Source organism: Epinephelus lanceolatus, chromosome 24 (genome assembly GCF_041903045.1).
Source record: "Epinephelus lanceolatus isolate andai-2023 chromosome 24, ASM4190304v1, whole genome shotgun sequence".
Classification (NCBI taxonomy): Eukaryota; Metazoa; Chordata; class Actinopteri; order Perciformes; family Serranidae; genus Epinephelus; species Epinephelus lanceolatus.
Window position 1 is genome coordinate 16,511,753 of NC_135757.1, and position 18,418 is coordinate 16,530,170.

Genomic DNA, 18,418 nt, shown 5'->3' on the forward strand with positions numbered 1-18,418 from the left:
CTTAAAAATAAAGTGTCTTTTTAAGGTCCATCCAGAGTGGACCCGTGACCCACAAGTTGGGAACCACTGCTGCAGTGATTTATGCTGCTCAGGCTTGTTTGTGCGCATGTGCACAGACGTAATGTCAGCTGACCGGCGTGGACACGTCCCTAGGCTACATAAATAGTTTCACTTTAGACTTTCAGCGGTAGACCCAGACCAGCAGCAGAAATGGTGCACCGAGCAGTCATCCTCCTCCTTTGTTTGTTGGGATTCCTTCAGAAAGGTGAGAAAGAGATAACACAGTCATTTCATAGTCTGTCGGCTCTGTTCTTACTATTGCAGGTGTGTAATGTGTTTTAGGCGGGTAATGTTATAGGTGGTATAGTACCACCTATTGGATGTTTCGTGGCACTGCACCTTACGAAATGTCATGTCGTCTCCCAGCATGCCTTGCAGTCTCGGCTTTGTTATTAGGTTCGTTCGAGATAAGCCAGTCCTGCGCAGATTCGATCACCGGCGATCGGTGCACAATGCATGCCGGTTAGTTTTGTGTCCGACTTCATCCCGACTTGCTCTGACGTATTACAAAAGTGGACGGCGATAAAACCGCGAGAGCGAGGCGGCCGCAGTTTTTAGAGCCAGGCGCTGCAGTTGCTCTCCACCGACTGCACCGCCTGGCTCTCACCTGATCTAACAGCTGATTGGTTCAGATGTCGACTCAACAAGATGACGTTTTAGATAAACTACTCATTTTTGTTGAATTCTAGAGATTAAGATTGTATTTGTCTGACCTGAAGGTTTATTCTGTGAACAGAAAACATGTTGTGTGACTGATGGTGAAAACAAACTGATAAATGGGACTGATCACTTTTTTAATGAACTGACATCATTCCAGACAGGATGTAAGTGTGTCTGTGACTTCCTGTAGGGACTGAAGGCTGCTGGAAACTGTCGGGAAACTGTCCGACTTCACTGCGGCTTTTTGTCACCGCCCCCCGCTGCGGCCGCCTGCTCTCGTCTACTTTCCAGGCGAGGCGCAGTTAATCTCGAACGAGCCTATCGAGCCGACGCAGTAAAGTTTGATTTTTTATTTTTTTTTATAATCTTTAATTTTTATTTGAAATTTCAAGGCATACAAGGGATACATACATACATACATACATACATACATACAGGGATTTGGACATTCTCATTTTATGTAAGTAAAATTTGCTGATTAGTAGCATAAGATTAATTACAAAGGACAAAGATTTATCATTACATACAAATTTTGTAATAATATCCTTCAGACCGACTGTGATGATATGTCTATTTTTCAAAATCCCTCCAAAACACAGATGACACAGGACAAAAAGTGCATTTATCATCCAAGTCAGGAAATTGTGTTGTTACAAGAATAAATGTTGTGTAGTATTTTGAAATGAAGTTCTCTTATTTTATTTGAAATACAGAATTGAAAGGGGCACAACCATGTTTTACGGCAATTAATATCGACTAATTGTGAATTACAGAAGAACTTTCCTTTGGGGGAGATCTTATTATAGCTATGAAGTGCATTCCTAACATGCTTATTGGTAAATTTTCTATCGAGTATATCAGTCCCTCTAATCATGAAAGAAGGTGTCTGAACCTCAATCTTTTGATAAGTTAAGTGACACTTCATTAACCCGAGTATACTCTGAGGAATGGCCTTTACAACAGAAGCAAATTCTTTGAATTTGACTGGAAAGGATTTTGTTTTTAAGAAATTTTCATATCTATAAAGATTGCCATTACCTTCAAATAGATCCGCAACAAAAATTATACCCCTTTCAATCCAGCTTTCCTTATATAAAGTCTTGTTTTTGACAGTAATATTGCCATTGTTCCAAATTATTTCCTTATGAGAAGAGAAGTTATGCACATAACACAATTTCCATGCCAATAAGGCCTGCTGATAAAACTTTGAAAATTTAACTGGTAATTTAGCGACAGTAAAATTGCAACTTAGTAAAAATTTTAAGCCACCTACCATTTTAAATAAACTGTGTGGAATAAAATACCACAGTGATGTCGGTTGCTCCAAACATTTCTTAAGCCATTTGATTTTAAAAGTGGAATTTAAATGAAAAAAATTCAGAAGTTCCAACCCACCTTCTGCTCTCTCTAAACTAAGGATGTCTTTTTTGAGATGGTGGTGTTTGTTTTTCCAATCAAAATGTACAAACAAACCATTGATATCTTTACAGGGTGAAGTGGTGTCTAACTGTCGTTACAGCCCGTCCCAACGGTTCATGCCAGGCTCAAATCAAACCCCGTCTCATTTGATGTTGCTCAGTCCAAAATGTCATCGCATTATTTTTTTTTCAATAGACGCAGGTGTCAAAGCCGTGTTGACAGGAAAGAGGCAGAAGAGAAAACCGCAAAATCACCTGGGGCAGTGCGGGCGGGGCATTAAGGCCACTGTGGCCTTAGGGCAGATATTTTTTTCAAGGGCACAGGGCCAAATGAGGAGGGCACAAGAGCTAGGGCCCTCTTGATGTGTTTATAGTAACGTTAGTGCCGCTACAGAACCCATTCCAAGGGCATTTTGACCCGAAAACGAAAATACGCTCAATCTTAAAAATGGGTTTTCAGTCATAGTTATGGTTTTAAACTAAAGTTTGACTCGGGTACATTCACAAAAACACCCTAGGTTGCATTTTGGCAAGAGTTTTGCTCTTCATGTTAACTAGCAATGTTAGTTAGCATTAGCAAACATTTAGCTTACCTGTCCAGAAGGAAAGCGGCGACCTCTGCGTGGCTTTTGAGCCCCTTTTCTTCCTTCAGCTGGCACCAACGCTCAAAAGCTTGACCGATGTTCACTCTGGTCCCGCTTTGTTGTTGGTCTGCTCGAATTTGAGACATATAACGCCGAGACGATGCCATTTCTCCACAGAGCTATCACGATCTGGCGACCCCTGAGCTCCGCCTCACGTGACATCAACGTACTAATGCTATTGGCTCAGGGATCATTTCATGTCGACGTAGCCAACGTAACCAGATGTAAATATTTATATATTTTGGACCCGTCAAAATTTATAAAACAATTATTTCTATGCTATAATATTTTTTTTCAGTAAAATTAATACTTTTATTCTACACCCCTCTAAATGTTCTGTGGATGTATTATTTTTTTAAAATTATTCGTTTTGATGAAAAAGTTGTAGCTATCACATTTAAAGATGGATTTCGCCTTTTTGATTTTAGGGGGAAAGTTTAATTGCTGTCTCTGGGTGAGGTTTTTTGTAATATGAATCCCTAAATATTTAACACATTGCTTGACAGGAATATTAAACATAAATTGTTCATCAGTCTAATAGAGACATAATATTTCAGATTTGTTGATGTTAAGATTAAGGCCTGAAGCATCTGAAAATTCCTGAGTAGTCTGTAGCGCAGCTTGTATTTGTGATTTATTCTTAAGAAATAAAACCGTGTCGTCCGCTAGCTGGGAAATCTTTACCTCTCTTTCAAAGATTGTTAAACCATGAATATTGGAATTCTGTGAGATGTTCAAAAATAAAAGTTTAGCAACAATTAGAAATAGAAAACAAGAAATAGGACAGCCTTGATGTACACCTCTTGATACAGAAAATCTTTTAGACATTGTGGGATACAAGATAACTGAGCTGGTTATAAGTTTTATAGAACATGGCAATAACATTCATGAAATTGCTTCCAAAACCTAGGGTATGTAAGGTCTGTATGATAAAAGAATGTTCTATCGAATCAAATGCCTTGTAGAAGTCAAGGAAAAGCATCAATGCATTAGAGTTTATAAAATCAGAATAGTCAAATTAGATCTAACAGTAATCTAATATTAGAACAAAAGCCACTTTGATTTTCACTTATTATCTCATCTAAGTGTTTTTTTTAGTCGCTTAGTGTAAACTTTTATAATCTATATTTAGAAGTGAGATGGGTCTCCAATTCTCAATTATTAAGTGATCTTCACCAGGTTTTGGAATCAAGGTTAACAAACCTTGTTTCATTGTGGTTGTCATTTCCTGCCTCTTTATACAATCCTTAAACATAAGTAGGAGATGATCCTTAATCAAATCCCAAAAACAAAGATAGAACTCTACTGTCAGACCATCACTTCCAGGTGATTTCTTTAAGCTCATTGAGCATACAGCTTCAGTTATTTCAGAGCAAGAGAGCTCAGTATCGCAAGCATCTCTAAAGTTTTCAGAAATCAGAGGTGTAAACTCTTTAATGCGGTTTATAAATGTTTCACATTTAGTCTAATTAAAATTAGATGTATATAGATTGTTGTAAAATGAGGTAATATGATTGGAGATGATGTTGGGGTCTAAACTTATGATACCATTTATGTTAAGAGATGTAATATTATTCCTTTTCCTGTTTCTTTTCTTTCCCTTTAAAACTAAAATAATCCACTGTCCTTCATTTGAAGTTATGGATTCCAAAACGTCCCCTTCAAATCTGTTAAACAATACTGCAACACCGGCAGAATGATTTGAGCCATGAGAAAAAAATATTGTATCACCCCATTGTGATTTCCAAAACCTTTCATCTTCCTTACATGAGTGAGTTTTTTGCAAAAATATTATGTCTGTACTGCAATTTCTGGGAAATAAAAATACTGCTTTCCTTTTAGTATTATCATGTAGACCTCTTACATTCAAAGAACACAAATTCAGTGCCTTAAAAATTAAACATGATATTTTAACAAAAATTAGCTTATGTCTGCAGAACAAATAACTCTGCAAAATATTAAGAAGTAGTACTTACAAACTTTTAACCTCAACCATAAGTACCATGGTTTTGGTTTTACATTTTAAACCGTTTATCTTAATTAACACCCTGTATCACTGCTAGCCGTTGTTGGTTTTTGTAGACATCACTGGCGAGTCATTTTTTTCCCTTCAATATATGCATCGGGGTCACGAAATCCGGCTCGTTTCCCCTGTTTTCTGGCTTCTTCGACCAGAGGCCATAGCCGGTTTCTCTGCACCCTGTCGGTGTGTGTCAAATCTTCCTTGAGCTGTACAGTAGCTTCTTCTCTTTCAGGATGCTGTTGTCACGAGCAATTTTCCAGATCTTGCTTCTGTAAGACCTCATGTTGAACTGGATGATGATGGGTCGGTTTGAGTTGTCACGGGGAACTCCAATCCTGTGCACCGTGTCGATGAGAAAGCCCATCTTCTCCTTGTCGTCGGGTGCAAGCACAGCAAAAAGCCTCATTATTTCAGCTCTGACGTTCTCCCCGGGTGTTTCTTTCATCCCATACAGCCTCAGGTTCCAGTGTCTGCTATAGCGCTCGGCGTCGTCACATCTCTGCTGTAGTTTAGTGATTTGTCCCAACATGTCTTTTATTTCCTTCTCGTTGTGTTGAACCTGCATTTCCACTGCTTTTAGCTGCAGTGCTTTAGCTTGCATATCTCTGTAATGGCCTCCGTGTTGCTGGATAATTTCTCCTCCAGAGTTGCAAACCGGGTTGTTAGCTCCAGCACAGCTTTCAGGATGTCATCATCTGAAGCGCTTTTAGTTGATTCATCTTTCGCTCGTTGTTTTTTTGGGGTCTGGGCCTTTAGTGAGTGTAATGGGTAACGGTGTGAACAAAGCATCATAGCGCTCGATGTCGTTGTGTAGCAGTGAAGCTTTTTTCTTTAATATCTTTCACTCTTTTCGTCGTGGTGTAGTGGCTACGCGCTGCACAACACAGGATCTGAAGTAGCGTTAGCTTGGTTAGCTAGCAGCTGAGATAGCTTTCTTTCGCCTGCGAGCGTCGATTTTAGATATTAATTTACTCACAAAGTCAGTCTATAGCATGCAGCTTAAGGCGTTCTCGGCTCGTAGTGGTGATAATTTTCGGTTTAGTTGCCTTTGGTGTTGTGGTACAGTTTATAGTTTTGGAGCTCCCCACAAACACTCCTCACTAATCTGTGCTGTGATCTGAGCGACTCTTAAAGTTTGATATCAACGAAACTATATGTGCAGTTTCATCATTGTTACACCACGAACCCAAACATGGTGTCAGAAGTGGACGCAATCTGGTGTCTACAGCTACATGAAGTCGCCAAGTGAGTTTTGCACATTTTTGACTGATAATGCCTGATACACCAGAGCAGCACCAGGAAATAGCCATGGCCGCGAACATACCCCCGCCAACTCCGATGAAGCTGAGTGCGAATTGGGAACTCTTCCGAGAAGAATATGAGGATTATGCTTTAGCAACGGGGCTAGTAAACAAGCCCAAGGAGGTCCAGGCGGCGACATTGAGGAATGTTATGGGAGTAGAGTGTCGACATGTCTACAAACACAACTTGACTCTGAGTGACGTGGAGCGGGCAGACGGCCAAAAGACCAGAAAAGCTGCGCATATGTTTACAGCTGCACCACCTCAACCGTGCACTCAACGATCTCATTACATCATGCCCACGCTGGAGGATGTGCTTTACAAGCTGCCCAAAGCCAAAGTTTTCACACTGGTTGATGCAAGAGATGCTTTTCTGCAGTGTAAGCTGGATGAAGTCAGTAGCCTCACGACCACCTTTTGGACACCCTGGGGCCGAAAGAGATGGTTGAAACTTCCATTTGGCGTGTCAGTGGCTCCAGAGGTCTACCAGAGGAAGCAGCATGAGCTGTTGGCAGGGCTTGAAGGAGTGGAGCCTATAGCGGACGACATCCTCATTGTAGGCTGTGGTGACAGTGAGGAAGAGGCAGGCAGAGACCATGATTCTAAGCTGATAGCTTTTCTAGACTGCTGTCGACAAGTCAAGTTGCGGCTCATTGTCAAGAAGCTTCAGTTTAAAGTATCTGAAGTGCGTTTCCATGGCCACATATTGTCAGCTGTGGGACTCAAGGCCGTTTTGGACATGCCAGCCCCATCTGACGTCAAGAGTGTGCAGAGACTCATCGGATTCGTCACTTACCTGGCCAAGTTCCTTCCGCAGCTTTCGGAAGTATGTGAGCCTCTGAGGAGACTCAACAAAAAGGACACAGTGTGGCACTGGCTGCCAAAGCATGATGCAGCTGTCAGGGAGATAAAACGGCTTGTGACGACGACGCCTGCGCTATGATACTATGATGTCGCAAAACCCGTCACAGTGCAGAGTGACTCCAGCCAGTATGAATTGGGCTGCTGTTTAATGCAGGAGGGACGGCCTATTGCGTTTGCTTCAAGGGCACTCACACCCACTGAACAAAACTATGCGCAGATAGAAAAGGAGTGCCTCAGCATAGTGTTCGCCTGCCAGTGTTTCCATCCCCTCGTAGCTCCTCGTAGCAATCTTCAGTAAGCCCCTTCTTAATGCTCCCAAGCGCTTGCAGAGCATGCTACTGGCTCTCCAGAACTACAACCTGCGAGTTATCTACAAGCCAGGACCGGAAATGTTCGTGAGTGACACACTGAACAGGGCTGTTGCGCCCAATGCACACCCCAGCTCTATGCATGCGGAGCACACAGTCTGTAGTATGGTGGATGAGCAGCGGGCAATTGAGCACATAAATATGGCTGACTATCTCAACGTCACTGACAAAAGATTGTTGCAGATACAGCAACACACAGACAATGACACACAGCTGCAAGCCGTGAAGGCTATCATCCTGAATGGCTGGCCAGTTGACAAGGACGAAACTGAGCAGGCAGTAAGAGAGTACTGGCCTATCAAAGAGGAGTTAAGTGTTCAAAATGGGGTGTTGTTTAGAGGACAGAGAGTTGTGATCTCCAAGTCACTGCAAGCTGAAATGCTTGCCAGAGTACACTGCAGTCACATCGGAGGCGACTCCCGCTACAGACAGGCACGGGAGACCATATACTGGCCTGGAATGCAGAGGGAAATTAAGGACTTTGTCAGTAAGTGCACAACATGCAGCGAGTACGCTGTAGAGCATGAGAAAGAGACAATGTTGAGCCATGTACTGCCCACACGCCCCTGGCAGATAGTGAGCCTAGATCTGTTTTAACACAGTGGGAAAGACTTTCTGATGTTGGTGGATCATTACTCAGATTACTGTGAGATTGATGGTCTGCCAGACCTCAGTGCAGAGACTACAATATGTTCAGTTTGCTCGGTACGGGCAAACCTGACAGGGTCATCACTGACAACGGGCCCCAGTTTGTCTGTACTCAGTTCCACCAGTTTTCTGTGCAATGGGAGCTTGAACATGTCACCTCCTCACCAAGGCATCCCAAGGCCAACGGAAAGGCAGAGGCAGCTGTTAAAATTGCAAAGAATCTATGCAAGAAAGCACTTCGGGAAGGCAAGGATGCCTGGAAAGCAATATTACAGTGGCGAAACACCCCTACAGAGGGAATGGACAGCAGTCCTGCCCAGCGTCCGATGGCACGGCGTCTGAAGTCAGCTCTGCCAGTGGCTCCTGCACTTCTTGAGCCACAGGTCATTACAGATGTAGTTGACAAATTGCGCCACAGGAAACAGGTGTCTAAACTCATCTATGACAGGACTGCAAAGGACTTACCCGAACTTGCAGTGGGTGAAGCAGTTCGAATGAAACCACTGCCTGGGAACAGGACAGGCATCTGGCAGTGGGGAGTGTGTCTGTGCAAAGTAGCTCCACGGTCCTATCTGGTGGAGGTCGAGGGCTCTCTCTATCGTCGCAACCATGTCAACCTACGTATGACAGAGCCGATACCATCACAAAACCCTATGACAGGTTCAGAGGGTCCACATGCCCCTGGCTCTCCACAGACCTCAGAAACAGCAGCTGTCCCATCATCATCTCATTCCCCTGCTCTCTCGCGTTACGCCGTCAGATACAGCCTCTCAGCAGACTAAACCAGTAAGTTCACATGGACAGTAACAAAATTTGGGGGGGGGGAGTACTAAAAGAAAAGTGGGGGAGATAAGTGGAGCTGTTTTATTGTCTTGCAGATAGAGGTTATGTTACAGTGGCAATGTATAGCTATCTGTCTGGTTAAGCTCTTAAGTGTTATAAAAGAGTTTTGAGTTTTGGGTTACTTATAGAAAAGGGAGATGTTATAGGTGGTATTATAGTACCACCTGTTGGATGTTTAGTGGCACTGCATCTTACGAAATGTCACGTAGTCTCCCAGCATGCCTTGCAGTCTCGCCTTTGTTATTGTGCTGTGATCTGAGTGACGCAGTAAAGTTTGATATCAACAAAGCTATATCTGTGCAGTTTCATCATTGTTACACCACGAACCCAAACAGGTAATTGTGAAAATGCTTTTACATTGTTCAATGACAATATTCCAGTTTTACATAGAAGTTTGCAAAGCAACAGATACTTAACAAATGAGACATCACTGAGTTAAACCTAACTATTGTAGCCTATTATATCACAACATCAACAACAACAACAACAACAGACGCGCGCGGGAACACAGATGTAGTTTACCTATCAGGTAAAGGTTATGCCCTGCCCCTTTATCCTAAATCCTGTATTCTTTAGATTCTGGACTATTTGAAGTGAAGAAATATGATGCGTTATATTATTTTTTGTGCCACTGATTTGCTGTGGACAGTTGTGTTCAGTAGCTCCTCTCAGACTTATGGTCAGGTGAAGGCAGGCAGTCACTCAGGATACTTAGACATGAAATCACACATGTTTATCTTTCTACTGTATGTTTCACACTTGACCTACAGAGGACCACACTGCCTCACCTCTGACACTGTCCTCCCTGCAGGTCTAGCAGCTGTGATAGAGACTCAGCAGACTGTGATGGCAGCAGTGGGAGAAGAGGCTCTTTTAAACTGTCAGCTGATGCAACCTAAAGATGTTCTTCAAGTCACATGGCAGAAAATTTTACCTGAGGGGGTGAAGAATATCGCTACTTACACCGAATACTTTGGTCAGAGAGTGAATCCTGACTTTAGAGATAAAGTGAAGTTTAAATATGCTGGACTGCAGAACAGCTCCATAGTTATCAAGAGGGTGACGGAGGAAGATGAAGGATGCTATCACTGTTTGTTTAACACCTACCCTGACGGAGCTCTCACTGGTTCAACCTGCCTCCAACTCTATGGTAAGAACCTTACAGTGTTATTAAAGACATCTCCATCATGGGCCCTAGGCGTTTTTGGAGTATTTTTACTGCCTTTACTTTTAAGCTCATATCACAGTCATTCTAAAGGCTACATACACATGCTATATCTTGTTTTTTTTCAGGACAGTCTGGGCTAACCAGATTTGCATGTCATGTCCTTCTATGTGCCTGTATTTTATATTAATTTTTATATCAATGAAAAAAACAAATCTGTGTGACTAAATTCTTACATTTTTACATGTATCTATATATATGAAGAATCTGGAATCTGGCAATATAAGAACCATGATGGTGGGACATTCTGTCACTTCACAGTTGTCCAAAACAAGTGGTTTGTGCCAGGCGGACATGATTGCCAGTATTTATTCATTATTGCAAGAAATTCCATTGACTCATTCACAAGTCAAAAATGTGTTTTATCTGAAAGAAACATGCAATATTTACATCTAAGATAATAGAAAAATAGTCAACCAAGTGCAGTGATGTCCTCCAAGATAATATTTACCACTTTGTTTGCAGTAAACAAAGTTTTTTTGTTGTTTTTCAGTTTCAGTTATATATTGGGGGGACATTTTGGGCATTGGAGGGGGGACACATGTCCCCCTCAATGTATATGGTGACTACGGCCCTGTCATGCATGCATAATTCGGCTACAGTTGTCTGGGTGCGCAAAGGTGAAGTACGCTGGTCTTGTCATACAAAGTTTGACGAGTGTCAACTGGACAATATGGAGATATTTGCATCTTGAAAGCCGGACTACAAATGTGGATAGACAGGGAGAAACACACGCAAGCCTAACACGTGGTAAGATACGATATTTCTCACTATATGAAGTGACTGATAACAAGATGGATTGTAAAGAAATTTGTCAGGTTTTTATTTTGTAGACAATCAATCTGTATTTATAGCATGATGGGATGACAGCACAATGATGTGTGTGGTATCACTGGAGAGCTCCTGTCCTGCGCTTTCATGTGATATGCCTGGCATTTCTGTGTGACCCTGCATTCGCGAGTAATCCATCTAAGAGTAATGTGTGTGCAAATAGATGATAGATAGACTGATAAACACTTTATGGTTCTGATGTTTGAGTTTCTTTTTCCAGGTGTTGATGAGGAATCTGGGTCTGATAACAGTGATCGCAGTAAGTGAACCTTTATGTGGTCTCATGTCAGTCTCACCATTTGATCTGTAGTTGCTTTATGAATGTTGAGTGTTACTAATTTTCCTCTCTTCTCACAGATGTCAATTTGATCACTGTGTTGGCCGTGGTGTCCTGTGTTTGTGTTGCTGTTGCAGTCATCCTGCTTATAAGGAAACTTTGTGACAGGTAATTTTAAACTGACCTTGTTGTAACACCAGTAACTCACAGTTAATAAAATAATGACTCACTGAGATCTATTTTGACAAAACTCACAAATAAATGTTTGTTCAGCACTGACTTTTCTTAAATCTTTCAGTCTGTCACACAGAGACTCTGAGGAGAACATAAGGTTATTCCAGGTAGGGGGTTCAACAAACTAACCCTGTCTAACCCTGAACCCTGAGTTGATTTACCCTGAGATGGAAACTTACCGGTTCCAGAACAGCTGATTTGAGTTAGTTCAGTCAACTCTGAGCATGTTCACTCTGGGTGAAGCCGACAATAAAAAGCCATCATCAATGGAGCTCCGACTCCACGATTCACCATGGCAACAGGTAAATAAAAGACAGCGCCTCCATTTTAATCCAGTGGATGTAGAGATATTAATGCATGTGTAGCAGACGGTGCACGTTTATCTTTAAAAGAAGAGCCTGAGTCAGAGCGAGGAAAGTGTAAATAAGTTAACCATAAAGTTAATAAAAAAGTTTGATTCAGTGTTGTCCGTTTATTCATCATTTATCAGACTCACATTTCCTTAATGAAGATAAAGTGGTGGAATCTGATTGTGTATCAGGCTGTAGATACATTACATTATATTAATAATATATAATAATATATTTGTTCAGATTTGATCTTATGGGGAAAAACAGGAGGCAGCAACTGAAAAATAGGAAGATTTAAAACATATAGGCTAGGCTATAGATCAAAGACATAAAGACATGACTGTAAACTCACAGTCTGACCCAGTAATAATATGTTTGGTGATTTGCACTTGAAAAGACGTTGAGGTTAAAATACAGTAGATTTTAAAATGTTGGACGTCTATTTGTATCTTGACCCAACAGCATTCAGTGACTTTATTTCAGCTACAAATGTAGTAAATTTAAAGACACTGAAATGCTGCACCATTGCTCACTCAGAAATATTAACATAGGCTATAATCCCCAATATTAGGCTTTAGGAATTATGTTCCATCAGTGCGACCAATGACATCAGTGATAGAGATCATTAGTCATTGATACTACGTGTCTAAAGCTTCATACCGATTTTTTAAATTTAAATAATTAGACCTACACATTATGTGCAATAAACATTTCGGAGCTGCTCTAACAGACTGACAGTCTGATCCTTGTGCACAGTGTTATAAAAAGTAATAAATATAAAAAGGACAGAGATTTGATTCTGAGCTGAGGGTGAATTCTCGCTGTGTAATATTTGAATGTTAAGACAAAAACTGATGTCCAAAGAAATGATTGATGTGCATAAATTCAGTAACTTAAGACAGTCCTGAGTAACAAACTAATATCCAGCAGGATTTAGACTGTGACAGACGGTAAATCTCCGCTAATGAATGCGCTTTGATACAAGCTTTGACACAGACTGAATGAATGAGGAAATGAAACAGCATGTAAGAGGGAAGAGACAGAGAAAAACTCAGGGTTTATTGAAGAAAACCTGCCAGCAAGCAGGTTAAGTTCACAGACTCAGTTGCCATGGTGATTGACTCAGAGTTTGATTTACCTCTCTTTCTGGAACTGAAAACCCTCATTTCAGGGTTAATATACTTTAATATACTTTCTGGAATACCCCTCTGGACACCACAAAGAACAACCACATACACTGAAGAGTAAGACACTTTATTCATTTTTCACTTTCATCTGTACCTCCCTAACTTATGTATTAACATATTTATTAAGTCAACCACAATGCACTGTACTCTTCATGGACCTTTGTGTATTCATAGTCAGCATGTTTATCATCACTGTTGTTCAGAGTGATTTGGAAACTGACTATCATCATGTTTTTATCTGAAGGTCCAAAACACCTTTAATGATTCAAGAGAACGAGGTGCGTAATAAGATGTCTTCTGGGAAAAGGAAAGAAAATGGCTCCCCAAAAGAATCATCTCTGATAGCAGGGTGTCAGTGACAGCAGTTGTGACCTGCGCCACAAGACTGTCACGCCAAAAAGCGAACTAGAAGAAAGCAGCTCCCTGGAGCTTCAACAGTCACATGTAGAGCTCTGAAGCAGGTAACTTCACTCTAACTCAGAGTCACAGTGACTGCAACACAGTGCAACAGTAAAGGTTTGATTCAAACTAATCTAACAGGCAGATGACCAGAATACAAGCGAGAATGAGAAAAAGGAAATGTCCTGTGAGGTTATAGCGCCATCTAGTGTGCTTTGTGAGGAGGAAGACATTCACATGAGCCCAAGTGCGTGCACATAGCACATTTGTAAATAACTATAACTGTATGCAGCTATAAAGTTTAATTTGCAGCTAACATATTAAATAACACACATCATGTTATTTTCTGCATAATATTTTCTGTGTGTTCTTAATTTTGCACTTGACTTTTTTTCTGTCTGGACACATTATGTAGTTGTAATTGTGGTAAAGTGCTGACTGTATGTGGGTCAGATGGTTTTTGTTGTTGTCTTCTGTCTGTTTATATGTTTCTGCACTTGATGTGCTGTGCATTACTGTATGTCCATGGTGTTTCTAATGATCTAATGTTGTAGATTTAATAATTTATTCTGACTGTTTATTTTAATTTATTTTTGTTTTGTTTATAAAACAGCTGTATGTTTCACGAGTGGTTTCACTTCTGTTCACTTCATGTTGTTGTTGCCCCTGATTCTTATTTATTTATTGTCCAGTGATGTATGTCTCTGGATAGTTAGAGGATGTTTAACTGTCTGGAAACCAGGACGTCCATGTTCTAAAAACATAACTGAAAATATATGAGTGTTCAGAAAGATTTAATCTTCCTCTTCTCACTGCACCAACCAAGGACTTTGAATTAATAACACCTACTGAAGAAACAATATAATTTAGCCACACAATTATTCTAGAAGCCGAGAACAGTCATTATTTCAGTTATTTTTTTAATGCCCTTATCTCGAGATCAAGATTTAGTTATTAATTATTTTTGAGAAAATGAGCTTTGTTATAATGGCCTTAAAAAACATAATTGTAAGCATGACATTCTTTGCTTGTATGTACACTGAGGCTAAATGATGAATGTGTGTGAGTCTTGTGTTAAAGAGACATTCAGCTACTGTAAAACCTCATTTAATAGCCCGCACTATTATTTAAATCACTGACATCAACAGGCCTATATTTGGAACAGGCCTTTGATTCCTTTCACACAAAACTGTTGCTCAGCAAAGATCAGGAATTACAAACACATTTCTTTTGCCACACCGGGCTGATAAAAGGGACTGGGCTTTTAACTTAGCTTTTATGGTAAATTAAAAATGTGTCGGCAAAATAATGGTAGAGAATGGTAAATGAAAGATTGATGTATTTTATAGAGAAACATGGTTTAATTGAAGGATTTCAAAGTGGATTTAGGATAGGGAGGATTATGGATTATGGAAGTGTAGTGTATGGTTCTGCTGCAAAAACTGTATTAGCTGTGATCCAGGCTCAGGCTCTTAGGCTGTGTGTAGGGGCAAGAAGAACATCACCTGTGTGTGCCTTGCAAGTTGAAGCAGCAGAAATGCCACTGTCTTTATGCAGGAAGAGTTAATTATTGGATGAATCTAAGAGGACATGAATAAAATCACCCAACCGGAAAAGTGTTACAACAATGTTGAGAAAGGGAGAGAACAATGAATTTAAGTTTTGGATGGACAGGAGATGAAACAGCAAGAGACCTGGGGGATGTATGAAATGGAGTTCTGCCCGACAGTATTGTGGCCTGCAACCCCTGTGTGGATGTTAGAGTATGGTAATGGGACACTTCACATTATAGGGCAACATGTAAATGGATTATGTGACTATTGTCAGACACCAGAAACAGAGAGGAACGGAAGGAAATGCTGGAGGAGATGAGGAGAGAAGGACTCACAGGATCAAGCTTAAAGGACATACTGGCTTGTGGTGAGACTGGGAAAGGCAGAAAGTGTCCGATGTGCTTTCTAAAAAGAACTGGACTCATATGGAGAATATGAGGCACTGGATAATATAGGAGTCAAATAACTCCAGAAGATGGCGGTGATGCAACGCTAAGGATGCAAACTGCCGTTAAACCACAGAGAAGAAGAAGAAGGACACGCCCCTTACATTAGTAAGTTTCACTTTAGACTTTTGGCGGTAGATCCAGTCCAGCAGCAGAAATGGTGCACCGAGCAGTCATCCTTCTCCTTTGTTTGTTGGGATTCCTTCAGAAAGGTGAGAAAGAGATAACACAGTCATTTCATAGCCTGTAAGTTATTTATTTTAATGAAACTGAAAGCACAGCTGTGTGACTCCTGTCGGCTCTGTTCTTATTGTTGCAGGTGTGTAATGTGTTTTAGGCGGGTAATTGTGAAAATACTTTTACTTTGTTTGATGACAATATTACAGTTTACATAGAAGTTTGCAAAGCAACAGATACTTAACAAATGAGACTTCATCACTGAGTTAAACCTGACTATTGTAGCCTATTATATCACGACGACAACAACAACAACAACAGGCGCACGCGGGATCGCAGGTGTAGTTTACCTATCAGGTACAAACGTATGCCCCGCCCCTTTATCCTAAATCCTGTATTATTTTGTTTTTGGACTATTTGAAGTGAAGAAATATGATGCGTTATATTATTTTTTGTGCCACTGATTTGCTGTGGACAGTTGTGTTCAGCAGCTCCTCTCAATGTTATGGTCAGGTGAAGGCAGGCAGTCACTCAGGATACTTGACCTACAGAGGAACACACTGCCTCACCTCTGACACTGTCCTCCCTGCAGGTCTAGCAGCTGTGATAGAGACTCAGCAGACTGTGATGGCAGCAGTGGGAGAAGAGGCTCTTTTAAACTGTCAGCTGATGCAACCTAAAGATGTTCTTCAAGTCACATGGCAGAAAGTTTTACCTGAGGGGGAGCAGAATCTTGCTGCTTTCCACAAAAACTACGGTCAGAAAGTGAATCCTGACTTTAGAGATAAAATGGAGTTTAAATATGCTGGACTGCAGAACAGCTCCATAGTTATCAGGAGGGTGACGGAGGAAGATGAAGGATGCTATCACTGTTTGTTTAACACCTACCCTGATGGAACTCTCACTGGTTCAACCTGCCTCCAACTCTATGGTAAGAACCTTACAGTGTTATTAAAGACATCTCCATCATCCTTAAAGTCTGTCCTGTAAAAACTTGATGTGATGTTTTTAAATGTGTGGTGTGTGCAGAGCTGCATGAACCCGTTCTACATGTCAGAGAATCAAACTCTCCTGAAGAGGCAGTTGTGTCCTGCTCGGCCACAGGTCGACCTGCTCCCACAGTAACACTGACTGTCCCTCACTACAACTCTACCAGTGTCACCAACACCAACGCTACAGTCACTGTCACCGCTACAGCCGTGCTGCCTCGTCTCCATGGCAACAGCACACAGGTTGGATGTGCAGTGCGAGTGCTCTCAGGTCCTCAGATAGAGGTGTTTACCATGATTCCTGAGGTCACACTGTCGTCTGCTGATGGTGAGAAACACCTCGGCGTCACTAAGTGAACCTTTATGTGGCCTCATGTCAGTCTCACCATTTGATCTGTAGTTGCTTTATGAATGTTGAGTGTTACTAATTTTCCTCTCTTCTCGCAGATGTCACTTTGATCACTGTGTTGGTCGTGGTGTCCTGTGTTTGTGTTGCTGCTGCAGTCATCATCATCATCCTGCTTATAAGGAAACATCAGAACAGGTGATTTCAAACTGACCTTGTTGTAACACAAGTGTCTCACAGTTAATATAATAATGATTCATTGAGATCTATTTCGACAAAACCCACAAATAAATGTTTGTTCAGCACTGACTTTTCTTAAATCCTTCAGTGTGTCACACAGAGACTGTGAGGAGAACAGGACACCACAAAAAACAACCACAGACACTCAGTAAGACACTTTATTCATTTTTCACTTGAGCTTTCATCTGTACCTCCCTAACTTATGTATTAACATATTTATTAAGTCAACCACAATGCACTGTACTCTTCATGGACCTTTGTGTATTCATAGTCAGCCTGTTTATCATCACTGTTGTTCAGAGTGATTTGGAAACTGACTAATATCTTGTTTTTATCTGAAGGCCTAAAATACCTTTAATGATTCAAGAGAACGAAGTGCGTAAGAAGACGTCTCCTGGGAAAAAGAAAGAAAATGGCTTCCCAAAAGAATCATCTCTGATAGCAGGGTGTCAGCGACAGCAGCTTTTACCATCGCCACAAGACTGTTAAACCAAAACAAATGAACTAGAAGAAAGCAGCTTCCTGGAGCTTCAACAGTCACATGTAGAGCTCTGAAGCAGGTAACTTCACTCTAACTCAGAGTCACAGTGACTGCAACACAGTGCAATAGTAAAGGTTTGATTCATATTACCAGAATACAAACTGATGTGTTTTGATGACAAGGAAATGTTGTATGGGGCTAGAATGCCATCTAGTGTGCTTTGTCAGGAACTAGAGAAAGGAGGAGGAAGATGAGCCCAAGTCTAACCAAGGAATACAATAGATTTAAATTGTTTGCACAACAAATTCGAACTATTTATTAAGTGATCTTTTAAGTTGACATGTGAAGCAATCAGTGATCAGTGATGACTTTAATCCAGATCATTGTATTTAGGCTGTATCAAACTATATGTATATTTATCTATAAACTTTAAATTATACGAGACATATTACAAAATAGACATGATATATAAGTGTGTTAGTAATGTTGCACTTTTCTTGCAGTTTTGCACTTTTTTGTTCAATGTTTATTTGTTGCTCTGTCTGGAGACATTGTATGGCTGTAACTGTGGTATAGTGCCGACTGTATTATGTGAAAACTCATCTGTCAAACACTGTATTATTAACTTGTGCTGTGCATTATGTTTTAATTTATTCTCTTTACTTAAATGTATTTATTTTTGCTCGGTTAATTAAACTGTGATGTTTACTTGTTATGAGTGGTTTCACTTGTGACTAATGTTTTTCATTGTCCTGGATTATATCTAGAGGAAGTAACGCCCCTGACATCAAGGGCCTAGGTTTTGTTTTAATGTTTGGGCAAACATGTGAAGCAGGGTTTGGGGTCCTCCAGAG

The 18,418-nt window shown here is 40.8% G+C and overlaps 1 protein-coding gene and 1 long non-coding RNA gene across 6 annotated transcripts; both read left to right on the top strand.

Moving 5' to 3' along the window:
• Positions 1-128: 128 nt before the first annotated feature.
• On the top strand, positions 129-18,279 carry LOC117250492 (uncharacterized). Of its 5 annotated transcripts, none has more exons than XM_078165619.1 (7): positions 11,522-12,990; positions 13,178-15,543; positions 16,101-16,439; positions 16,538-16,825; positions 16,945-17,041; positions 17,172-17,231; positions 17,425-18,279. In XM_078165619.1, exons 2-7 carry the CDS (start codon positions 15,489-15,491, stop codon positions 17,570-17,572), a joined length of 987 nt encoding a protein of 328 aa, XP_078021745.1. In that variant the 5' UTR covers positions 11,522-12,990; positions 13,178-15,488; the 3' UTR covers positions 17,573-18,279. The 5 variants fall into 5 exon arrangements, with proteins under 5 accessions (XP_078021747.1, XP_078021749.1, XP_078021748.1 ...); XM_078165620.1 differs by having other exon boundaries at positions 11,522-11,698; XM_078165621.1 differs by lacking the exons at positions 11,522-12,990; positions 13,178-15,543; positions 16,101-16,439 and adding exons at positions 129-265; positions 9,641-9,979.
• LOC144461875 (uncharacterized) lies at positions 10,642-11,331 on the top strand. Its single transcript, XR_013490462.1, has 3 exons — positions 10,642-10,804; positions 11,106-11,144; positions 11,243-11,331. It is a non-coding gene; the product is annotated as an uncharacterized LOC144461875 (long non-coding RNA).
• Positions 18,280-18,418: the final 139 nt, after the last annotated feature.